The 26,363-nt window shown below is 42.2% G+C and overlaps 1 protein-coding gene across 1 annotated transcript; it reads left to right on the top strand.

The window, feature by feature from the left end:
- Positions 1–2,594: 2,594 nt before the first annotated feature.
- Positions 2,595–22,300, top strand: LOC120059879 (intraflagellar transport protein 43 homolog B). Its single transcript, XM_039008941.1, has 9 exons — positions 2,595–2,649; positions 4,206–4,316; positions 8,558–8,622; positions 10,966–11,004; positions 12,222–12,268; positions 19,381–19,453; positions 21,308–21,383; positions 21,579–21,632; positions 21,993–22,300. Exons 1-9 carry the CDS (start codon positions 2,605–2,607, stop codon positions 22,101–22,103), a joined length of 621 nt encoding a protein of 206 aa, XP_038864869.1. The 5' UTR covers positions 2,595–2,604; the 3' UTR covers positions 22,104–22,300.
- The last annotated feature ends 4,063 nt before the right edge of the window (positions 22,301–26,363 follow it).

The raw sequence follows: 26,363 nt of genomic DNA, 5'->3' as shown, positions 1-26,363 counted from the left end.
GCGCCAGGTGAGAAAACTCAAACTCTCTCTGACAATTCTGGTTCGGTTCTACACATCCATCATTGGGTCCATCCTCACCTCACAGTCTGGTTTGGGTCTGCGTCTGCCTGCTACAAGGGCCAACTGCAACGCATCGTCCGGTTCTGCAGAGGAGGTCATCGGCTGTCACCTGTCCTACATCAAGGACCTGCACGCCTCCAGGACAAGGAAGTGTGCAGGTAAGATAATCGCTGACCCTGCCCACCCCGGACAATCGTGACCAAAAACACCCGCCACCTGAACAGTTTCTTACCCCATGCTGTGGCCCTCATCAACAGGCCATTATGCTCATAGGGATTAAGTGACTTTACATTGGGCCGATTACTGCACCTTGTCATCAGTGACCTCAAATACTAATCTGCACTATACTGCATTTGCACTATGTAGGGGAGAGTGGGGTAAATTGAGCCGCCCTTGTTTCTAGGAAACCATAGGCAAAATTAATAATTTGACCAAATATTTAGGAAGAGGTCATCATTTCCTGGAGTCTGTGAAGAAAGAAACCACATGGAAAAAGTGGTAAACAATTTAGTTCCAGAAAAAGGATTTTCACCAAGTCAAATTAATTTATTGTGTTAGATGTTTCATGATGCTTGCATCTAAACCAAAGTAAATCATTTTAAGATTGTTCTATACATCAGTTGCGGTCTCTATAAGATTCAATATGAGGTCCTAAACTGAGAATTAAAGTGCATCCTTGTAGCTGTGTGGGCTAATATACTCTAAATGTTTGCCTTGAAGCAAGTTGAGCAAATGTCCATGGGGTAACTTGAGCCAATGTCCATGGGGTAACTTGAGCCAATGTCCATGGGGTAACTTGAGCCAATGGTTGAGCAAATTTAAGTGTTTTTGTCCCAGGCATAATGCAAGGAATTATCGCTAGATATGAGGTAACAACAGGGCCTATGTTAAAAGTGCTTGTTAGATGTTAAGCCTGTGTTAAAAGATGATTAAAATGATTAAAATACAAAATACAATTGTGATTGTGTCGAATTTGGGAAATAAAGATACATTTTAGCACTACCTTTTATAAAACGAATTCAATACAGAAATTTGTAGGCGGCTTAACTTACACTGTCCCGCGGCTCAACTTACCCCATACCCGGGGTAAGTGGTGCCAAGAAACCACTTTTTTGGGCATGCTATGTTTTTCGAAACTGTAATATTTACATGAATTCTGATTATTTCCATGGATACACATCATCCTGAAATACATGAAGATATCTTTGTTACAAATAATACTATATTTCCCTTGACAGGGTGATGCTAAATGTAAAAAATTGCTCAACTTACCCCATTCTCCCCAACACATCAGCACAGCACTGTAGCCCTACACTGAGTATACAAAACATTAAGAACACCTTAGGCCTACTGTACACTGAGTGTACAAAACATTAAGAACACCCATTCTTTCCATGACATAGACTTACCAAAGCTATGATCCTTTATCGATGTCACTTGTTAAATCCACTTAAATTAGTGTAGATGAAGTGGAGGAAACAGGTAAAAAAAAAACGTTTTTTAAGCTTTGAGACATGAGACATGGATTGTCTATAAGTGTCATTCAGAGGGTGAATGGGCAAGATGAAAAATGGGGTAGGGATGCCATATCAGCATCCCTCCCTCTGCGTATATATATCCCCTCTATAAATTGTATTTTCCCACTGTAACTAGCCTAGTCTCAAGAGTTTTATGTTTACTGTTCTGATAGGCCTATTGTATATTCTGTATGATGTCTGTTTGTATATTGTCTATTGCTGGCAACACCTTCTCACTAAGGCAAATGATGGGTATGTGTAAATGTACTTTGCGAATAAAGGTGATTCTGATAAACCTGTATTAGCCTGTATGCTGAGAGTTTGAGTTATTGGGTCTGAGGCATATAGGCATATGTCCAACAAGTTCCTATGTCCTTCAACTTTGCTAAAGTTGTTTCTCCAATGATTTATACAATATAATTTCAGTAATGTCGCTTTTATTGTAAAACTACACCAAGCATGCTTCCCTAGGGACTAGCGAAATCTTTCATTGCAGAAATCGCTACCACTAAAATTGATCGAGATGTAGCATGATGTTTTAGGTCATGAATGACATGAACATACAGGTATGAAATATTTAGTGTAGTTCCAGGGAGAGGTTCCAAATCAGCATCTCAATATATGGCCAGTTCTAGTGGGCTTAAATCAACATCTACCGGCAAGATCCTAGTAAACAATACTGGACCTCCAGTCCAGTTGCTGGCATGCACCCAACTACCCATTGACTAACAAAAGTAAACTATCAAATGAGCTATACCGAACCTTGACTACAGGGCATGTAAGGCTATTAATAACAGTTAATACAGGCTATTTTCATGACTGTGCGAGCTTTGGCTCAAATGAAGATGATTCATATTTTTTGTAATATCTATGTTTAAGGCCAGTTGTGCTATTACCAGACCGCTCTGCCACTCGAGCATGGACCAAACACCAGCTCCCCCCAATTGTTGTCACCATGGAGATGGTTGCTGTGTGACGCTCCGGGTCTCCAGGAAGTAGCTTGCTACATCTGTCAACGCAAAAAAAAATGGACGATCATCTTAAACTCGGAGACAGTGGAGTTGTAAAGAATGTGAGTCATTTACGCTTTCAACTTGTATGCATACAGAGTATTTACAGAAGTAGCTAGCAATGTTTGGGATGACATGGCAAACCTTGAACTTTCTTGCGATCTCTGTTGTCCATGATTATGTGCCTTTGCTTTTCCATGCAGCTAGCTAGTATTAGTAAGCATAAAAAAGTAACGACCATAAAGCTAACCCTACCCTATTCATAGTCAGACGCTAGCTAACTACATTTAGCGCTATTATGAAGGTACAGTAGCTATCTTCTTCTGGCGAAATTTGGTTAAGAGCCCTGACGCTTGATCTGAACTCGAACACGCATCGCTTGCGCCGGTAGGTTTTGGAAGGATAAGGACCTAATTTTATATATCAGCAATACATAATTTTCAAAAAACCAAAAGGTTAAATTGATACACACCTTTGTTAGGGTTAGTGTGTTTCCACACGGCCATATCTCCATGTTACAGCGTGTGGTGTGTATGGAAGACAGAGGCAACTGTACCACCAGTGCTAATGATCTAGCATGCTCAAAAGGACTAAAGGAGCCTAACGTTGCTTTACTCCTTAGTCCAAGGACGACATGTTCTGTTTAAAAGGCGAATTGGCTCTGGAAGCCAAAACACCCAAATACTCCATCTACACGAGAAATTATTCCCAATTGCGGTTTCGAAACATAAATCCCTCTACTTTCAAATCACATCAAAACCGTTTCAGAAATGCAAAATACACACTTACTGTACACTGTTTAACCGGTTTACAGTATTTTTCAGTGACAATACCTGTGTGGTGTTTTTCTTCAGATAGCTAATTAGCACAAGTAGTCAGTCCACTCTGTCTTCTGTCTGTTTTCTGTAAACAAGCGGCTGTAACATGGAAATATGGCACTGTAGGAACCCTAACTCAATAAAGGTGTGTATCAATTTAACCTTTTTGTTTTTTTAAAATGATTTCTCAAACATATGAAAGATAAGGTCCTTATGCTTCCAAAACCATAGCTCAAGCAATGCATGTCAATGTTCAGACCGAACTCCCCACTACAGAAGATGCCTTCGTCCAATGACTCTTATGTGTAATGTAATGGAACTGAGAGTCATAATATTGGGCTAGCATTCTCCTTGTAACAGAATAATGCTGCCAAAAATGTGTTAAAACATCATTTTGATGTGATATGAAAGACATTTTAAATTTATTTTTTTGTTGTAATTTAGCAGAAGTGCTTATCCAGAGCGACTTACAATTAGGGTTACCTTGCTCAAGGGCACATTGACAGATTTTTCACCTAGTAGGCTAGGGGATTCGAACCAGAAACCTTTCGGTTACTGGCCCAACGCTCTTAACCGCTAGGATATCTGCCACTGAAAGTAAAGGGCTTTATGTTTCTAGAACCGTATCACAATTGAGAGTGGGTATGTGTAAATCCCTACTCCTTAAGAGTACATTCTTGGGTTACCATAAAGCCAGCAATTTTATCTCAAAAAGTCAATTCCTAGCTAATGCTTGAGAGTTTACGACGTGTTCGTGTCATTTTAAGATAATTTTCATCGACTTCAAATATGATTTTCAGGTTGCAAAGTTGGGTCGACGGGGTCAATGTGCTCGACAGGCTGCAGAGCAAACATCTCTGGAGGAGCCTCGACACGTCAGGAAATCCTCTTCTTCTACATCGATGGGAGAGGTAGCTATGATTTGTGATTGATTATCAGTGCTGCTTGTAATGCATTTGTATTTCCCTAAAACCAAATATCATATATTATCTGTCATGGCCATTAACTTCACTGCATACACTCAATCTGAATACGTGTGAATCATTTCTTATGCATGAACCAAGGACGAGGAAGAGGTATTGTATGAGGACACCTAAGTAATGATATGGCATGTCTTGGCAGTATTCCTTTTCAAACCCTGCAGAGTAACTTTATACCCCAATAACATACAGTATACCCTCATAGTGTACAGTAGACTACATACTCAAATCAATACACATACCATATGATTTGAATGTAGACATTTTATATACCTACTCAGCTGTCACTTCTATTCTGAATACCTCACATTGTGGTATAAAGTTACTTTGTGTTGTATTCAAGGGATGCACTGCTTTGTTCTGCTTTATAGATGTAGGGTTATTACAGTACAGTAGTTTCTATGGATGCTGCTCCTTTTATGTAAAATGTGTTTGAAGTGGACCATGCACTTTCTTTGACTTAAAAGTTGTCCGGTGGTATTGATTTTTTTTTTGCAAAACCCAAAAAACGGGGTCATTTCCTTCAGATATGAAACCGAAGGAGCAGGGTCTAGGTGTTAATTTTTAAGTGGGCCTATGCTGTTTGCTTTGGTACAACATTGCCCATTCTATAACTTCCCCTGTTATGAAGAGAGAGGATCGTCTTTAGTTAGTCTGATCTTCAGTGCTGTGTGGGGAGAGGCTAAAGGTCTACTGCTCGACTGTATTGATCCATGCTGATTCATACCAGCCTTTGCTCCTGGACCCTCATCTCCCACAGACACACAGAAAGTGATTACAGGCATAATTGCTTTCAAAGTCAAATTGGAAATGACGTATGACAATGTCAACCACTTTATTCCAAAGCATTGGCATTCATGGTATGGAGGTCTTGCTTGTCCCTAGAAGAGGCAAACTGTAAGCCACCCAACATTCCCTGACCAGGAATTCCAGCTATGCTTTTGCAGTAATCTTCCCAAATTAGGCCAACTTCCCTAATGTAGAATCAGGATTCTCGCGCCCCTAGTGACCTGACGTGCACATGAAATGTATTTTCTTCCCAGTGGCGTGCGACTTAGTAGATTTATTTATCAGCCCTGGTCTGCTTTTCCTATAAATACCCACTGATTGGTCACATTCCTGTGAACTGCATTCATGGGCTGTTAGTCTGAGTTTGACCACCACAAGGGTCTACTGCTTGGACTTTCAGAAAAGTCTAGAATAGAAAATATGTAGCCTAACCCTTCACTATGATGACATTATTGCCTAAATACACCCCACTGCCACTATTCTACTATAACTGTAAAGTTCATATATGGTCATACAGTCTAGTGGAACAGTGGTGGTCGGTGACATTTAAGATGAGGAAAGATTTTTTTTTTGAATGAGCATGGCCTTATTTTGATTACAGCATATTGGAAGACTGTCATATATATTCCATTCACCCAGCTCAATGTAACATCAATAGATTTAGGCTACTACATGATACTCACATTTTTCCTATACCTATCATGAGGTTGCCATAACCTAGCCTATGAGTTAAAGTTTACATTGTAGGTGCACAGGTCGAGAGAAAAATGTGAGTAATCAAGGTGACAGACAGTGACACATTCAATACCGCCTTGCACACTCTTGCCTGCATCTAGCTGATTTAGGGTGTAATCCTTAGTTCAACAGTTGCAAATGAGAGAATTTCTATTGGACAAATTCAGGTATGTTTATCCCTGTTTCGTTCAGTTTACTTCCATTTATAAAACGTTTTTCAACAGAATCGGCGGAATGAATACACCCCTGATCACACGCAAAAACACAGTTTCATAGCAGTCACATACAAACAGCATGATAATTTTGCTCTTTGTAGAATTCCTTCTCGCTTCTACGCGCTCTCCTCCTCTCACCTTTTCCCATAGCTTGTGGACTTCAGTGCATAACACATCAGCTGTCTGTGACCAGGTGAAAAAAACATTCCAAGCCAAACATTCACATCATAACCGCTAACTGTTACACACAGCCTACACCGTTGTCACCATATTAGCTACCATCATACCTAGTCAACATAGTTACGAGGAACTAATGCGTTAGTATACCCACTACAAACATGCAGTACAGTGTACAGTCAGCAAGCAGTTTAGCAGTTACACTGGCAGGGCCTCTGTGGCAATAAATTAATAAAACCAAAAGTTTACATTGACTTGGAAGAGTTCCAGTGTTGGATAGCCATAGCCAGCTAGCTAATATAGCATCCCTCTCTGTTTGAGCCGGGTGTTTGAGTAGGCTAAACTAGCTAGCTGCATTAAATACATTAATTTGTTCAACTATTGTCTTTCTCTCTCTTTGAGTCAACTACTCACGCCTTTTTATGAACTGCAGTGCTAGCTGTAGCTTACGCGTTTAGTACTAGATTCATTCTCTGATCCTTTGATCGGGTGGACAACATGTCAGTTCATGCTGCAAGAGCTGTGATAGGTTGGAGGATGTCCTCCAGAAGTTGTAATAATTACTTTGTAAGTCTATTGAAGGGGGTGAGGACCATGAGCCTCCTAGGTTTTGCATTGAAGTCAATGTACCCAGAGGAGGACGGAAACTAGCTGTCCTCCGGCTACATCATGGTGCTACCCTACAGAGTGCTGTTGAGGTTACTGTAGCCCTTCATTGCAAAACAGGGTGTGTTAATCAATTATTTGGGCACGTAAATATATTTAATATAGTTTTATCTAAAAGGATAACTTTTTATGTTTCACTATTTTTATTTTATGAAATTCGCATAGGAGGATGGTCCTCCCCTTCCTCCTCTGAGGAGCCTCCACTGTAGCTAAAAATGCCATGACGTTTTCAATGAACCTCCCTCGTTGGGTGAGGATGAAAACATTTCACTAAGTTTTTGTTATTTTCAAATAACTCATCATAAGCTAAAGATAGGCACGTTCAAAGAACACTTGCTTTTTGTATCATCTTTGTCATCAGTATTTACCCTCCTTTCGTGAACTCCTAATTACATAGTCTTCTGAGCATTTTTCTTGGTAGCAGACTGTAAAAGTTTTACCCTGAGGAATTGAACAGTATCGATGAGCTACCACATTTATTATTAATTTTGCCTCCCTTGTTCTTGTTGAAATCCCATTGTTTACTAATTTCATGAAATTACTTGTACATCCTCAACCTTCCAGCTTAACACCAGCAGCCTCCACCTCCCTCTCTAGATGCTGACATTCACATTTATAAATGGGTTTGGTGAAGGAACCAGCCATGAATAATTGATTTCCTCTTTCATGTCGCAACAAAGAAATTCCTCCTGGCCACTGTGTCTTTTGCAGACCCAATTTGGTAATGAGAGTGTTGTGCTTTTTTCCCCAAAATTAATTTGTCTGCTGCCCACCCTTGTGTGCTCTGAGGAATTCTTTCATTCAAGTGCTGGTCCCTGACTCCCCGGGCTCCGGTCTCAGGACCACAATCCAAACTCAATTGACTATTTTCAGTACTATTTTCAGAATCGAAGAATGAGAGGGAGAGGGTCATTTTTTCCTGTGAAGCTATTTTAGGTCAGGCTCGCAGCCCCCGGGCAGTCCTCTGTGTGGCAGTTCCCACACTCTGCTCCATATGTTCAGGCTCTGTGATTGGACAGCAGTTAAAACCATAATAAACAACAGCAATATGTCGTGCATGCCATTCCTAAGTATTTTGTAAGTGGGCTAAGTGAGAAGCTATGTCATTCATTGCTAGAAATGTGCAGCATGTAGGATGGTATAGTGCAGCAAACATAGATTACCAGAACACTGAAGAGAAGAATAGATCAAGTAGGCTTTCCCCAGTGATATGGGAAACTAATCGTTACTTGGTTTGTTGTAGCCTACACCTCACAAATTCAGTTCCATGAGTGGTTTGTGTTTTTAAACATCAGAGAGCCTCCTGTTGACTCATCTGAACTTATTAGGTCTGCTCCGTTTTGGAAATATGTTTGTGCATGGGTGCATGCTTTTATTTTTCTTTCTGGTTAAGCTTGATATAAAGTATTATTCTCACATAGATTTAGAGACCATGACATGCATGCCACAACGTACTTGCTATTTTGTACTCAGAATTATTCACATTTTCCTCCTGTATGTTTTCAACCTAAGTGTAGAATTTAATAGTTTAAAGGAGTTGTCTTGTCAGACCATTGTTATGCCTGTCATTAATGATCTCTCTCACATCAGGGACCCCCTCCTAAACCAGCCCGCATGCAAGGCGGCTGGGCTGAAGAGACTTCTGGATCAGCCAAGTGAGTATCTCCTTCTCTCAACAAATTGTATTTCCAGCCTCTAGGTAACTCTACCTCACCGTCTCCAACATGCATTATTTTGTTACTAATGATCTCTCATGCTGTAGACAGAGAATAGGATATTTATCAGTGCAAGTTCTTTACACTTTTTGCCCTGAATCAACAACGTTCCAGGGAGCCTCTCTGAGCAGTGAACTCCACATTCATCTTCATCAGGCGCGGGATCCGGTAATTGACATGGTTCATGTATCAGCCACAGGAGGGCACTGTTAGTCAGCTATCCACTTCATCACAGGGCTTAGGCCACTTCATCACCTCTTACGATGGCTGTCTAACTAAAGCACGCTCGCCTTTAAAGGCACACATGCCGTTGTGAATTCATTAAAATCTCTGTACAATGAATGTATGAATATTTCATACCACAGACAGATGGAATGTCTGGAACAAAATAATTTCCCCCCAATAGAACACATTTAAATTACTGTACGTCTCCCTATGTGATGTCAGTGTGACTGTAGTCAGACTGTGGAACTGGCTCTCCACTCTTCCAGATGGCTCCATCTACCACTCTACTCCAGTCTCTGTGGGGAGGAGAGCTGGGGAGATGCATACATCCATACATTGAAGTGAACAAGACGATTCAATTGGGTTTATTTGCATGGTTTTCTGTGCCGATAGTGCATGTAAAGAGAACAGCAAATTCAATATATTTTTCTCACTCTGGGAAGGTCAGGGTGTCGCTTCCTTGCGTTAGTGTAACTTGTCTTGATTCCTGCGTTCAGAGAGATTGGAATACAGGAGGTGTTAAGGGTTTCTCACATGCATTGATCCTCTCTGAAACAAAGTAAGTAATGGCCCCCCCTGGAACCGGCAAGGACTTTTCCCTTCAATGTCACCCCTCATGCTCAATCACTGCTGCCCTCCTCCCACTAATCCCAGCGCAGAAATCCCAGGATTTGTCGATCTATCACTCCTAATTGACACTAAATGATCTGTCAGTTTATTGATGAACCTTTGAAGCCGGGTTGTCACAATATATTTTATCCCTAACAACTTTTTCCAGACAGTTTTACCATGTCTATCGCTTCAGCCTACATGAGTCTTAATTAAGGGGCCTGTAATGTGTCTTAAGTGTCGCCAGCCCCGCCCCCAGTGCCAGGCACACAGGACAGGACACAGTCCAAGGGCAGCAAGGTGGGCTCCCTCAGCCTTGCCCTCTCTGATCTCTCACTGACCATCATGGCAGACTGCAGAGCTTCCAGAGATGAGTGAATATATCATTTATAAAGTATAATTTATAAACATACTCAATGTCATTACATTTCTTTTTCAGGTTATTGATACACAGTAATGAAAAATAATAAGAAAATGTTTTTTCAGTCCAGAGAAAATGACAGTATGTTTTGTTTTTTTAACCAGTAGGGGGCACTCCTCAACCAGGAGAACCTGCAGAATGTGACATGCATCTCCTCCCCAAAAGAATCTCAGAAACACTCATATCTAATGTAACTTTGTATAAGTTGTCTTCACAGCCAAACATACCTAGACTGTCTTTGTCTAAAATTTCAAGAATGTAATAATTGATTTGCTTTTCTAATGCTGTTAAGATTAGTTTATTTGACAGTAGCCGGGTTTTGTTTAATATTATCTCCCCCGTTCTCTGGTGTGAAACAGTGTTATGCTAAGACTAGTGTGTTGAGGTGAGAATGTGTGAAAAGACAGTGATTTGGTCAGAGTGTGTAGGGCGTGGCATGCGGTGCCATGTAAGAGAGGAGTCTGAAAATAACCCCGTGGTTCAGCAGGGGAGGAGGCTGAGGGCTCAGATAGAGAGACGGACAACAGAGAACACAATAGGTGGACCGCGGGCCCCTGGTATCATTAGAACACACATAAGACATGGCAACATTTGTAGAATTGCAGGAAATGACCATTACAACTGCTAAATGTTTCCTCTGCCAACAAGAGGGGTGTGAACAGTTTGGGGTCGCATGGGTTGCGAGGTGGGGGTTTGTTACTACGCATATGAATGACAATATCCATTTGGACCTTTGCCACCTAGGAAGTATGTGTGACCGGACCTTCTCAAATAGTACTTGTACCCCTGACCTAGGCCCTATGAGGCTCAAATCAGACAGAACAACTAGCCTACATCAGAAACCAGCAGTGGTTTTTAAAGATGGATCTTACAAATAGAAAGAGAAGAACTGTTCAATAATAGAATTGGTAATTGTTTTGTTTTATTAAAATTGAATTGATTCTAGTCCTTTTATTTTTGTGGCACAAAAGTATTTTCTCTGTATTCCTTTGTTGCAAAGTCTTAACAATGATCTTTTTTCCCCTTAGGTCTGGAAGAAGACCTGCCATGGTGCAGGACGTGGAAGAGTACGTTTTCTCAGTCTCGTCTTTTTACTCAGAGTTTTTCCCTCAGTTGTTGATTAAATTAAATAACTATTTTGTTTAAAAAAACACAGGAGCAAAATTAGGCCAATTTAAATGTTTGTTTTTACCAATGCTCTGATGTGGAAATTGCTGTACTTTGAGATTGTCCTTGGTTGCAACTAATCCTCGCCTTCCAAGAACAATCACTTAAAAAGCCTGCGTGACTGAGTTGTCATCACTTGTATTGTTGTTGGGAGCCAAGTTAGCCTGTAATTTTAGTTTTTCCATGTTTCCAACGTTCATAATAGGCATTGAATAGACAGTAGTGACATGGAAGGAGACTAGAGAACATGGTGTTTTACTCATCATTGCTGGAGCCCCTTGCTTAAATAGTGGTGTTGAGACGCAGCTTTGACAGAAACACAGGCAGCACTTCAAAATAGTCCCTTGATATATGCTCTTTTCACCACCAGCCCATCTCAGTAACAGTTATTTACTGCCCCCGCTGTGTTAGTTTTGATTAATTCCCAGTTTTTTTTCTGGATCAGAACGGGGCTTCGCCATGCAGCTAAGAGAAAATGTTGCGGTTTTAAAGCTAATTTCCTGCAATTTTATGTATTTTGCCATGGCTAATGCTGTGTTCTTTTGCTCAAACATAATAACGAAATCGATACTGCTAAATTCATTTTTTGAATTTTCAATTCTCCCTGACTGTCTAGCTTTTATTTAGGTGATTGTTAGTTCTCATAGATTATTTTACAAAAAAATATATAGGTCCATTATCTTTTGAAAGTGTTTTTCCATCCCATTTTTTTTTTACACTATTTGGACTTAGGCAACCCGAAAAAATGCTTAGGTGGCCCGCCCAAGGATTTCAATGGCAGAAAAATCCCTGATTCTTGGAGGGATACTGTTGAAGTAGCTGAAGCCCTGGGCTGCTCACAGTGACAGACAGGCAGGCAGTCCCACCGATGCTGCTGTGGCTGTGGAGCCTTTTGGCTGCGTCTGCTGCTGTATTGTAGACACAGTCCCAGTCAGCCTGCAGCAGACAGACAGAGGCAGAGCAAGCCTCCTATCAGGCTGATCTAGAGCCTCGCTCAACCAACAGAAACAGGCCCATCATCAAAGCACAACAGCCCAATCCAAGTCTGGCTCCCTCTGATGACCTTACCGCTGAATGCCTTCAATAATTCATACTCTCCCACTTCCTGTTTCTGCAGTCGACGCCTGCGACCACAAACCCCCCAGGGCTCGGATGATGAAGGAGGTGAGAGCACCCTTGCATCCCAGTCCTGTGTCTCTTCTGGAGGGCAGAGCTGAGTCCTCCAGTCCCTCTGCAGCACATTCATCCACTGGAAATAGAGCATATAAGTAACCTCTCATCGCGCTCTCTGACACTACATATTTCTTGTCAGTGCTATTGATGAATCCTTCATAAGAACTCTGTTTAGACCAGCTACTGAGAGATGCCCCATAACTAACCAGAGCACACAATCGTTTATAGATGAAAGTCACAGGTGAATATGTTCAGTTAGAACTGGGGGATCACTGATAATCCCCCTCATTCAATCACATTACACAAAGTCCATAACAGACCTCAAATACAGTATTCACTAAATTCATTCTCCTATTCATTGGCTGAAGTGTGGCAGGATTTAAGTGGCTGTCCCCTTTGAGCTTTTCACACACACGTCTTCTCACACACACACACACACACCGGGGCAGGTGCTGCAGAGCATGGATCCAGCGGTCACCTCAGGGTCCGGCTCTCCGCATCACAAACAATGTCAGGATAGATGGAGGACATTTCAGCAAAGCACAGCCTGGGATAATTGTTCCATTTTTCAGAGCAAAGCAGCAGGGGAAATAAGGGTGAAATTGCCTTAGCAAAGATAGGAGTTGTGATTCCCTGTTAGAACACTAAGGAGTTATACATATACATACCAATGACAATGGCCAGGCTGGCTGGCGTTGTATAAGGAGGTTGTCTCTGAGGTATTAAGCTGACATATTGATGAGGAACAGAAGCACTGTGTCTGCGGCTGTAGTTACTACTCTCACACATCGCTAAATAAATGAAACACATATACCTGCCATAGCCCTTTTCTGTGTATTTAGATTCTTAAAATACTATTAAAAATGTATTTACATGTTTCATCTTCTAGATTGTTATATGTTTAATGTTATGAACTACATTACTGGAATTAGATTGAGAAAATAATGTAAATGTTGTACATTGAGCTTACCAAACATTAGGAACATCTTCCTGAGCCCCCCCACACATTTGTTGCCCTCAGAACAGCGTCAAGTCGTCGGGGCATGGACTCTACAAGGTTTCGAATGCGTTCCACAGGGATGCTGGCCCATGTTGACACCAATGCTTCCCACAGTTGTCAAGTTGGCTGGTTGGCCCGTTCTTGATACACACAGGAAACTGTTGAGCATGAAAAACCCAGCAGTGTTGCAGTTCTTGACACAAACCGGTGCGCCTGACACCTATTGCCATACCCCGTTCAAAGGCACTTACATATTTTGTCTCCCCATTTACCCTTTGAAGGGTATATCCTCTTTTAGTTTTATGGCCAATTTGTTTTTACAAAGCATTTTTCATTTTTCTTCTGTTTTTTATATTTCTTATTTTAACAAATGGCTGTAAACATACATCCTGTTTTAGACACTGCTTTTAAGTTGCTATACCACACACACACACACACACACACACACACACACACACACACACACACACACACACACACACACGCAGTGGCTGAAAGGGTCAGTTGTGTGGAGACCCCAGTGGTATGCTTCTTACCCAGTAAATGCAGCTGGAAAGATAATTCCTCAGTGGAGGGAGACCTCTTAATACAGTGCCGGAGGCAGGGGCAGTGGAAATTGCAGTGCTGAGGGTTAGTGAGATAGCCCCTCCGATCTTGATTATGTCTCCTACCCTATCCCATATGTCCACTGGCTAGAGGCAGAGAGAGAGAGGGCTAGACCCTGCCCCCTTGTCCTCCTCTTCCCCTCGGCTGGCCTTCAGTCCCCTGCCAGTTACATTACAAAGAACTGCCATTACAAACACACTCATCTGTTCTAAATCTGTTTATTCCTCTCCCCCCCTCTCTCTCTATTTATTTCTCATCTCTCTCTCCCCCCCTCTTTCTTTCTCATCTCTCTCTTTCTCATCTCTCTCACATCTCTCTCTTTCTCATCTCTCTCCTCTCTCTCTTTCTTATCTCTTTTCTCTCTCTCTCTTTCTCATCTCTCTCGTTCTCATCTCTCTCCTCTCTCTTTCTTATCTCTCCTCTCATCTCTCTCTTTCTCATCTCTCTCTTTCTCATCTCTTTCCTCTCTCTTTCTTATCTCTCTTCTCTCTCTCCTCTCTCTCGTTCTCATCTCTCTCTCGTTCTCATCTCTCTCCTCTCTCTCTTATATCTCTCTCCTCTCATCTCTCTCCTCTCTCTTTCTCCTCTCTCTCTCTCTTTCTCTCCTCTCTCTCTTTGTCTCTCTCTCTTTCATCTCTCCTCTCTCTTTCTCCTCTCTCTCCTCTCTCTTTCTCATCTCTCCACTCTCTCTCTTTATCATCTCTCTCCTCTTTCTTTCTCCTCTCTCTTTCTCCTCTCTTTCCTCTCTCTCTTTCTTATCTCTCTTCTCTCTCTCCTCTCTCTCGTTCTCATCTCTCTCTCTCGTTCTCATCTCTCTCCTCTCTCTCTTATATCTCTCTCCTCTCATCTCTCTCCTCTCATCTCTCTCCTCTCTCTTTCTCCTCTCTCTCTCTCTTTCTCTCCTCTCTCTCTTTGTCTCTCTCTCTTTCATCTCTCTCTCTCTCCTCTCTCTTTCTCCTCTCTCTCCTCTCTCTTTCTCATCTCTCCACTCTCTCTCTTTATCATCTCTCTCCTCTTTCTTTCTCCTCTCTTTCTCCTCTCTCTTTCATCTCTTTCCCTCTCTCATCTCTCTCCTCTCTCTTTCTCATCTCTCGCTCTCCTCTCTCTCATTCTCTCTCTTTCTCCTCTCTCTCTCTCTCTCTCTCTCTCTCTCTCTCTCTCTCTCTCTCTCTCTCTCTCTCTCTCTCTCTCTCTCTATCTCTATCTCTCTCTATCTCTCTCTGTGTGATCTGCTGAATATTGTCCCATAAGCCTTTCAAATGTGTCCCGTGCCTAGGTAATCATCCCACTGACTCGCTGCTTAGATTATAACAGCCCTGCCTGCCTGGTGATGTGGGGACGTTTCCCCAAAGTCACTGACTGAGGCGTGCCTGCCGGGAGTACAGTATGTCTACATTCACAGCAAATTATCCCCTTTTGATATTTACATGCTTCAGCGAGGAAACTCGCCGTGACCGTGTAATAAGGAGAGGCTTGGCCCAGTCGCCGCTAGACAAAGCAACCTTGATAGATGTCCAGGCTGGTATGTGGAAGGGAGGAAATGTATCAGGTAATTTGTGCCAGCAGTGCTGGGAACAGACAGCTCCTTCTGATGGAGTTGACCTTTCCGTCAGAACAACTCTATAGCTTGTTTGCAGCTCATATTAATCCCCTCTTGACCTCCAGTAATAGGTTGAATTTGAAGCTCATTTAAAAATGTTGTTCCTATTTTCACTTAATAATAGAGTTTGCATATAGAGAACCTACCCCTAACTGCTTCACGTTGAACTCTCATAAAATAGTGTTGGTAGTGCATTATTGGCCGAGATGGGATGGGGGGAAACAACCCAAGAAGCTATTTGCAAAGAACAGGACGGCGAGGCTTTTTGATGTCATTGTGCTAAGACCATTACATTTGATTGGGGGTCCGGGGGGTACGGATTCTGCTGAACGCTGTGCTTTGTAAATGAGAGGACAAAGTGTCACCGGGGCCTCATGAATATGAAATAGCCGGGCCGCCTTTATTTGGAATCAGAAACACAGATGAATCTTGTCAGAGGCTAACCGAGTGTGGCATTTTTTTGTTATTATAATTTCTTTTGAAGAGAAAGGAATGAGTTATCAACTGATGATGAGGGTTGTTATCTGTGCAAAGTGGATGGAATTTGACCAGGTTTTTTCCTGTTTCCTTCAACTGAAGAAACATTCAGAACCTTCATCCTTTTTCTCATTTAGCTCATTCTATGAACACAAATAACTTCCTTTTTGAGTATTTTTCTTATGTCATTGCTGAAATCTTTGCTTATACAGTTATATGAGAATATTACAGACTAAACATCTCAGAGCATCTTTATTTTACAACCACCAGTGTGTTTTCAAAAAAGTATTTTGAAGGAATAGTGACACAGATGTACAAATATTTCTTCCCATCAGATCGTGCCTCTCATCTCCTGGCCTCTACTGTATTTAGCTCCTCTATTGACTTTCCCTTCAGGGTGCACTGCTGTGTTCAGAGATTACTGACATCCCTGCACCCTCCCTACCACTCCCCAGTTTCTCCCGGCCTATTCACTGACACCTAGCACACTGTATGACTGGAAGAAGTCAGAAGGAAATGTAGCTACACTGTTCAACGGTTATGGCTAGATGGTATATAGCTACGGATGGAAGTGACGCATAAATTGTTAAAATGTAAGAATTTTAACTAACCCTAAGCCTAACCACTGTCCTAACCTTAACCTAATTCTCCTAACCTAACCTGCTACATTAATTATCCTAACCTGCTGAATAAGTTATTCCAACTTGCTGATTTCTGTTCATAGCTGTATACCATATAGTAATCACCTTTTCAACTGCCTTCAACCAAAACCAGTATTAAAAAAAGAGACAAAACACATGGAAATCAGACCTATCCTCTGAGGTCACGTCGGTTGTTCTGTCTCTGCTTTTGTGTTCATTTAGAGTTGTTACATGGCAACAAGGACTAGGTAGATGTCTGTGACTTTGATGTTGACAGGCAAAAAACTCTACACTGATTCATCCTCCGCTCTTAAGATTCCTTGGAGAACTCTTGCCCGATAAAGAACCTTTGAGTTAAATCGGGGGTTCTTGACGTGTCATCTACGGTTCTTCCGAATTTTAAATGTTTCTTGAAATGTATTGAAGCCTGCAGATGTCTCTTTCATAGCACACAGCAAATTGGCCAGTGTAACATTGCTAGTGTTGATTCAGGAGTTAATTAACACTGTAAAGAGTTAAATTAACACTCAGTGGTGTAAAAGAACACCAGTGCTGGTGTTAATAACCAGAGTTGAACCAAAACCAAGCCCATCATCATATTTCCCAGCATGCTCTTGTCGTGGAAATTCTTACACAGGGACACTCTAAGTCAATCTTAAATTAATCATTGTTTATTGTCAGCACGCTGGAGAGGTTCCATAACATTGATGCACCAGAGTGAATGTCTGCCAGGAGCTCTAACGGGGCAGTCCCATTAGTTCTCTTATATACTTACACAGAAAGTAATATTTGCATGATTTAGCTTATTCATTATTCAAAATAATTTATCATTAACGTTTGCTTAATTCAAGTGACCGACCAATACTGGGTTATGCATGTAACAGACCAATACCTCACAAGGCTTCTTCTCTCTAAGCTGAGACCTTGAAACTAAGATATATTTTGTTCTCAAAACAAGGGTCTGGGTGTAATGCCAGATTGCAGATACTGATAGTGAGGATTTGCTCAGTCAGTCACTTGCATGAAGACAGAAACGGTTATTAGAAAAGTACACACAGAGATTTTTAAATAGAAAAGCACCAACATAAAACTTTCCATCACACTCTTTTGCAGATTGATTTTTAGAATTGTTTGTTTAAATATCTATTTTTGGATGTACTGTACATTGATTGATTAATATAATCTTATGCTACTCAAATATACATAACATACACTTTTCTAAACGAATCCAATCTGTTACTTAGACTTATTTAATCCGTTAATGAAATGGTTGTTCCAGTTCAGATGCTTTAGCTAATTCCATTTTACTTATCCCAACCCGGGCGAACACTCTGAATGCAGGTTGCAGGTGAATACACATTCTAAATAATGGATATCCCCACTCTGACTGGATTCCAATAGGAATTACACGTCACTTTGCAAGCCAGCATAACATAATGTGACTTGCAGGCCTGATGTGGCCTGTAAACTATGAGTTTCAGGCCATTTTATTAGGGTAAAACTAGGCGCTTAAAATAAGGCCTTGTGAAATATACACATTTACTTAGGATCTCACCTGAAGGCCATGGGACTGAAATGAATGCAAAAACAATGTCTCTGTCACTAGCAAACACAGTCATGGGTGGTACTGGTAACTCTAAAATTCACTCAAAAGGCACCCTGGGAAATATGCTAATAGATATTTGCATAAAGTGTTGAGTGTGTGTGTGGTTCTTCAAAGGACCATCCCATTTAAGGTTCTTCCGAGAACCTAAAACGGTTCCTCTGGTTTATGGCATCGCTCTGAAGAACCTTATTTGGTTCCAATTAGAACCTTTATTTTTAAGTGTAATTGCAAAGTTTGCAAAAGTATGAATTGATCGGTTTCAGTTGTGTCAGTAGTGGAGACCTACTTTCCCCCAGATGATGTAATATACTTGTAGTTCATCTATTTCTATTTTGTTGTGTTTGTTTATAACATGACATAATGAATGTATTCATTTCATATTCATTTTACAAGTACATTAAGTGGCTTCAACATTTCAATATTCATCACAGTCTGTCTGTCTTGCTCGCCTCCCCATCTCCCAATCTAACAAAAGTCCATCTGAAATGTGCTGTGAAAGTTTGCCCGTCCTTCTTGGGAGCTGAGCCATGCTCTGTCCTGTTGCGTTTTGCCAATTAAAGCGGGTTCCCACTGTTTGAGCAGCGGGCTAGTGGCTCCTGGCACTGCAGCCCCTGCCAGGCCGCACCGTGACTTCCGACCCCACACAGATGGGCCCGCCAGCAAATACTCTTGCACATGGCTTGACGCCGCCCCTGTCCGAGTGGCAGAGTGGACACTGAGGTCGGCCTGCCGTCCACCACTGGTCCTGGGGGTGGGTGGCGCTGACAGGGCCAAAATGCTGGGGGAGCGGGGGGTTCTTTCCGGGGAGCCCCTGGCCAGCGCCCCTCTCGCAGCAGGAAGAGCTGCCGCCTGGTCTCCTGAATATTCATGGCCGCCTGGCTATTGTGACAGGGCAGCTCTATGGAAGATGCAGGGAGAGAGAGAGGGAGAGGACAAATCAGGTGCCAATTTACTCCCAGACACTCACGCTTACACACACACAAACTGTCATACCAAACACAAAGAAGACTGTATCTTAGTTTTTCTGTAATCCATGTCCAGTTTTTAATGTGGTTGACCACTATTGCATCTCAGTTAACATTTTAGGTGTAGAGATTGAATTACTAAATAATAGACAGTGTGACATTGATAAGATATTGATACAGTATGTCCTGGATGTATGTTGTGTTTTAGATATACCGGTGATCCCAGACCTTGACGAAGTACAAGAGGAAGACCTTAACATGCAAGTTGCTGCTCCTCCAAGGTACTGTAAAAACATATCACGCTCCACTCTAGTTGACCCCAGTCACTCTGGTAGATTCATGGCATCCCATCACTCAATTTTCATGATTGATGAAGTGCATCCTTTTGGTCAGTCTTGCACTTAAGTGAATACAGACACACCTGCACACCGTCTCACATACTGTCTCTGACTGCATAACTGTTATAAGTGACCAGATAGCTGTTCAGATGTTCATATATTACCAGATTCGCCATACCTCTGGCGGGTTGCTGACCCATCTTCAGAGCCATGTACATTACCCTACCTACATCTTAACATCAAGGAGAGTAAAATATAAGAATACACTGGTCTTAGATGGTGACTTTGACTGTTACTTTGCCTCCTCTCATCATGGTATTGAAAGTGTCTTGGCATATTGGGCCTTTATGCAGAAATAACAGTTGAGATGTGATTTATGCACGACGGTTAGTGGGACCCTTACTAACGGGGCCCTTTGATTTACAGGGCAGTGAGAGACACGCCGACATGTGTCCGCTATGTAGCGCGGCTATGACAGCGGCGGAGGTTATTAGGCTGGGACCTGCTCTCTGTACGAGATAATATCCACATTGAACTCATTGCGGGAGCAATGTAGCGTGTAATGTGCAGTAAGTAGGACTGGCATGCACTGCTAGGCCCTCGCCACTTTCAGAGCCCCCCTCTTAATTCCAACTACAGATAAGCAGCTGGGTTTCAATTTGAGGCAGTTACCACTTGGCGCTCATCTCCTGATCTCTCTGTTCTTTAATGAACTCTCCATGCCCTGTGTGCACTACCTCAAACTTCTGAGAAGATATCTGTCTCACAGAGTGATACTTGCAAGTTGTACTGTACTATGATACAGCTTCTAGATTGGTCTGGTGATATCTTACTGATGCAGGTAGTGAATACTTTACTGTATTTTGTATAGACATGCACTAATCAGGCTAGTGAGGAAAAGCATGCCAACAAGTTGGTGCTGTTTAGGATGAGGGAGGATGATCGTTCTTTTTGAATGAGCATGGCCTTATTTATATTACTGCATATTGGATGACTGTCATTCACATTCCATTCACCCAGCTCAGTGTAACATCAATAGGTTTAGGCTACTACATGATACTCAAATTTTCCCTATACCCATCATGAGGTTGCTACAACCTAGCCTATGAATGCCAGTTTACAGTGTAGGTTCACAGGTTGAGAGAAATTTGCTTAATCAAGGTGACAGTCATTGACACATTCAATACCACCGTGTACAATCTCGCCTGCATCTAGCTGATCTAGAGTATAATCTTTAGTCCAATAGTTGCAAACAAGAGTTTATGTTGAACACATTCAGGTATACACTGCAGTCCTAGCTAGCTGTATTATGCTTTATGCTTTCAGTACTAGATTAATTCTCTGATCGTTTGATTGGATGGACAAAATTTCAGTTCATGCTGCAAAAGCTCTGATAGGTTGGAGGACATCCTCCGGAAGTTGTCATAATTACTGTGTAAGTCTATTGAAGGGGGTGAGGACCATGAGCCTCCTAGCTTTTGTATTGAAGTCAATGTACCCAGAGGAGGACAGAAACTAGCTGTCCTCCGGCTGCACCATGGTGCTACCCTACACAGTGCTATTGAGGCTAGTGTAGACCTTCATTGCAAAACAGTGTGTTTTAATCAATTATTTGGTGACGTGAATATATTTTATATTGTTTTATCAAAAGGGATAACTTTTTTTCATCTTTCACTTTTTATTTTTATGAAATTCACTGAGGAGGATGGTCCTCCCCTTCCTCCTCTGAGGAGCCTCCACTGGTAGCTACATTTATGATGGGATTTTTGTTTACATAGTGTTTGTCCTTCTCCCCAGCATCCAGGTGAACCGGGTAATGACATACAGAGATCTGGACAATGACCTCATGAAGTACTCTGCCTTCCAGACCCTGGTAAGACATCTCATATGGGGCCACACACACACAGCCAGGTTTCAAAGGCTATTTATTTTGACTCTGTATTAGATTACCCAGCCCTCTCTCTTCCTCAAGGAGGTCCTTTTAGGATGCATCCAATATAAATGACCTCTGTCTGTAGAGTGTGTTTCTGCAAGCTGGTGTTCTCATAAGGTCTCTGCCTCTACCTAGGACGGTGAGATTGACTTGAAGCTCCTCACCAAGGTTTTAGCTCCAGAGCAGGAGGTGAGTGAGTTTTTTGTAAATATAGCCGCTGTTCCCTGTGAGGGGGTGTCCAGATGTTTCTGAAGCACCAGGGGAGGTCGCCTCCCAGTCTCCCAGGTAATCAAGATTTATGATGCGTGCATTAACAAGCTCTATTCTCGTTCTCTCACCTTCCCTTGCCTCTCTCTTGCTCTCCTTCTCCCCCTCTGGTCTCTTCCGCTCTCTCTGTTTCTTATTCCCCTCTTTTCTCTCACACTTCTCTCATCTTTATTACACTATATATTTTCTTCCCCCCATTTTTGTATCTTTCTTTTCCCATATTCTCTCTCTCTCTCTCTCTCTCTCTCTCTCTCTCTCTCTCTCTCTCTCTCTCTCTCTCAGGAGGACGTGGGTTGGGACTGGGATCATCTGTTTACAGAGGTGTCCTCAGAGCTGCTGACGGAATGGGATCAAGGAGAGAAGGAGGAGCAGGTCCCGCTGTCTGTGTTATGAGGATAAGCATCCCCAAGTTGGGATAAAGTGGACCAGAACGTCTCCTCTGGGACCTGGGTGGGTGCATGTCAATGCTCCGTCGAAACATAGGGACCATCAAATATATGTAGCTTGCCTTGTATTGTTGTTCATATTCCAAATGTCTATTTCCAAGTGCAAAATGTATTTTTTTTCCTAATAAATTTTAACAAACCACATTTGTATTTGTTGTGAAATGAATTACTCTAATTTTATGGTTGGTTCCAAATGAATTATCTCACAGAAGTTTAGTAAGACGTATATGATATTACACTGAAGTGCTATCTGTTTGACTCTACCTAAACTGCTAAAAGACAAACTCACCTTTACTTTACTTTAGAAAGCCTTCTAAATGATCTGATACAGATCAACATGCCCCTGTGTTTTCCGCCTGCACTATCAACCCCCCTACAACATTAGTCCCATACAAGTCCAAGGTTGATAATCAGCTAAGCTGAAATCCATTTAATTGTCTTCAAATTAACATTGTTCATTAAAGCCCACAACCTTATTGTTATTGACTGTGCCATTGACTTTATCTTCCAGCTATTTGACAAGAGCAGCCCCTTCTTCGCTATTATCTCAAATGAATTGAACACACTTCCCATTGACACCTGGGGGATTAGCATACATTATATAAGGAAGACATCTTCCTCCTTAGCAGAAGGCTGGAGGTGTCCAGGTGTGCTCTCTCCAAACTTACAGAACAACCATGCATCAAACCTAAACCACAGGGCCTTAGGAGAAGCAATAATACACAGGCCACCCGTGTCTGGTCTTGAGCGGGAAGTCACAAGATCTGCTGGTTGGCTACTGCGTAGCAACCTAGTGTTGCCAAAAGCCTTGGTCTGTCCTAGAAAGCCTATAAAAATTACGATCGCCAGAACAGTCAAACAAAAATAATTTAGACGGCTGTTTTGGGCTCTAAAATGTGTTTAAAATTATCAAGTTTGATCCCCACAGTGAATTCTTTTTAAGTTCGATACAAATTGAGATATTTAATTAATTAGTGATCCAATCTGACTACTACATTTGTCTTCACACAGGACCACGTGCTGACACAGGCCAAACACGGCCCGGCAGTCAACGAGGAGGCTCGCGCTCCGAGGCCATAGACATTGGCCATGTTCGAGAGCATCAAAACCATATTATAAACTGGGTGGTTCGAGCCCTGAATGCTGATTGGCTGAAAGCTGGGGTATATCAGACCGTATACCACAGGTACATTTATTTTTACTCTGCTAATTACGTTGGTAACCAGTTTATAATAGCAATAAGGCACTTTGGGGGTTTGTGGTATATGGCCAATATAACATGGCTAAGGGCTGTATCCAAGCACTCGTGTTTAAGAACAGCACTTAGCCATGGTATATTGGCCATATACCACACCCCTTCGTGCCTTATTGCTGAAATGTATCATGGGTAAATTGTGACTGACTGACTGATCTACTAATATTAATGAGTGCATTCTGATCCAACCATAAATTCATACCCTACCGGTCAAAAGTTTCAGAATATCAACTCATTGAAGGGTTTTTCTTTATTTCTACTATTTTCAACATTGTAGAATAAAAGTGAAGACATCAAAACTATGAAATAACACATGGAATCATGTAGTAACAAAAAAGTGTTAAACAAATAAAAATATATTTCATATTTGAGATTCTTCAAAGTAGCCACCCTTTGCCTTGATGACAGCTTTGCACATCCTCTTTCCATTAATCATCCTTGAGATGTTTCTACAACTTGATTGGAGTCCACCTGTGGTAAATTCAATTGATTGGACATGATTTGGAAAGGCACACACCTGTCTATATAAGTTCCCACAGTTGACAGTGCATGTCAGAGCAAAAACCAAGCCATGAAGTCGAAGGAATTGTCCGTAGAGCTCCGAGACAGGATTGTGTCGAGGCACAGAACTTGGGAATGGTACCAAAACATTTCTGCAGCATTGAAGGTCCCCAAGAACACAGTGGCCTCCATCATTCTTAAATGGAATAAGTTTGGAACCACCAAGACTCTTCCTAGAGCTGTCCGCCCAGCCAAACTGAGCAATCTGGGGAGAAGGGCCTTGGTCACATCTGGAGGAAACCTGGCACCATCCCTATGGGGAAGCATGGTGGTGGCGGCATCATGCTGTTAGGATGTTTTTCAGCGGCAGGGACTGGGAGACTAGTAAGGATTAAGGGAATGATGAACGGAGCAAAGTACAGAGCGATCCTTGATGAAAACCTCACCTTCCAACAGGACATCGACCCGAAGCACACAGCCAAGACAACGGAGGAGTGGCTTCTGGACAAGTCTCTGAATGTCCTTGAGTGGCCCAGTCAGAGCCCGGACTTGAACACGATCAAACATCTCTGGAGAGACCTGAAAATAGCTGTGCAGCGACCCTCCCCATCCAACCTGACAGAGCTTGAGAGACTCTGCTGAGAAGAATGGAAGAAACTCCCCAAATACAAGTGTGCCAAGCTTGTAGCATCATACCCAAAACAACTTGAAGCTGTAATCGCTGCCAAAGATGCTTCAACAAAGTACTAGATATAGGGTCTGAATAGTTATGTAAATGTCATATTTGTCATTATGGGGTATTGTGTGTAGATTGATGAGGGGAAATGCAATGTAATCCATTTTAGAATAAGGCTGTAACGTAAGAAAATGTGGAAAAAGTCAAGGGGTATGAATACTTTTCGAATGCACTGTACATGCCTATTGGCCTGCGCATGGGTCTGGTGCAAAATAATACTGATTGTTAGTAGCTAAGAAGTTCTCATGGTTTATGTCCTCTGCCATTAATATATCAGAAATCATTTATACCTTAGATAGTCATAGTTTGCACACACATGTTTAGTATGTGTCAGTGTGTGTTTATGCCTTGTCAGAGAAATATGTCTTCACTCAGAGTAGTCTGGTTCATGTGTGTGAATAAAGACGCAGGCCTCCGAAGCCACACTGCTATTGGGAAAACAGGTTTAACATTTACAGACTGTGATTAGGTGTATTTCTACCTGAAGCGGAGAGCGGTCTCATGACACTTGTGGATACACACCAAAGGCCTGGCGGACACACAATCTTCACAGCTCAATTATCTCCAGTCACACATAGATAACCATTCAGCCAGTTACTTGGTAGTCCTCAAATCAGTCTTCATGGGTATTACAGAAACGGAAAGTACCAAAGTTAATGCCCAGAGTTCAGAATTACTGTAACGAGAGGTCTCCCTCTCTTCCATCTCGCTCTTTCCCTCACACTCTCTCTCTCCAACATTCACACACAGTACAGTCTCTCCACAATTGGCTTATTTAGCCAGCCTTAATGAATTCTGCCCATATGCCCTGAGCAGCTGCCGTGTTGCCCCTTCCTCCCACCCCCGCAGAGCTGCGAAGTGCCCATCCATGTAGAGACAACCTCTAGCTGTCTCTCTGGAGATGGCCGCGCCTGCCACTCCTCTGCTGGCGCCAGGCTGCTGGCGTTTGAGGTGGACGGCTCGCGGGCGGAGGACCCAGATTAGGCCGCAGTGATCACGGGTTGTGGCCTGTCTCAGACGATTGGCCAGAACACCAGTGGATCATAGTGGGGATTAGAGAGAGAGAGGAGACGCTGTTTGGCATGTGCCTGCATCCAGCTCCTCAAAGTGACCTCTCTCTGTCCCTCATACTCTCCTCTTTCCGCTCTCATGCTCCCCCTCCCTCTCTCTTTCGCTCCATCTCTCTTCCTCTCTCTTATATCCCGATGCTGCAGCAAGGCTCAGAATGACCTCTCGGTAGCTGGGCGCACAGAATTTAATCACGTCAAACCATCTGTAACACATACGTTATTTGTACGAAGAGAGACGGCCCTTGCTCCTAGAGCTCCTCGCAGTGTAGATGTATTTGGCTCCAGAAGAACACAGTGTCACGGAGAGGTGAGCAGAGACTTATTTGTATGCCTCTGATCAAATGTAGGGAGCTATTTAGAGGATAAGGTCTCATTTTGTTTGAGGTCATCATTTTTTGGGGGAGTGATGGGGATTTTTTTATGAAGGTATTATTTTAGTGGGATCCTCTGACCAGTATTTAATGTGGAATATGATATCCTTATTGCAGCTCAATGGAATAAAGAACTCTTAGGTTGAAATCTTATCATTTGTCAGGGTCCCATATAAAATGTTGTAGCTCTTTCATCAGAAGTTTTTATCTAAAACTGATGTTCTCATCCGGTATTTATTTAGTAGAAGTTGTTTCTCATGTGAATCTACAATGG

The sequence above is a fragment of the Salvelinus namaycush genome, chromosome 15 (genome assembly GCF_016432855.1).
Source record: "Salvelinus namaycush isolate Seneca chromosome 15, SaNama_1.0, whole genome shotgun sequence".
In the NCBI taxonomy this organism is placed as follows: Eukaryota; Metazoa; Chordata; class Actinopteri; order Salmoniformes; family Salmonidae; genus Salvelinus; species Salvelinus namaycush.
The sequence above is the reverse complement of the archived record's forward strand: the minus strand, read 5'-3'. Positions and strand labels throughout refer to the sequence as shown.

What these genes read in the sequence shown, in the direction of transcription:
- LOC120059879 (XM_039008941.1), top strand. Translation starts at nt 2,605, where the DNA reads ATGGACGATCATCTTAAACTCGGAGACAGTGGAGTTGTAAAGAAT. An exon ending in GAGACTTCTGGATCAGCCAA is followed by an intron (nt 8,623 to 10,965) that starts GTGAGTATCTCC and finishes TTTTCCCCTTAG; the next exon opens with GTCTGGAAGAAGACCTGCCA. An exon ending in TTTTAGCTCCAGAGCAGGAG is followed by an intron (nt 21,633 to 21,992) that starts GTGAGTGAGTTT and finishes TCTCTCTCTCAG; the next exon opens with GAGGACGTGGGTTGGGACTG.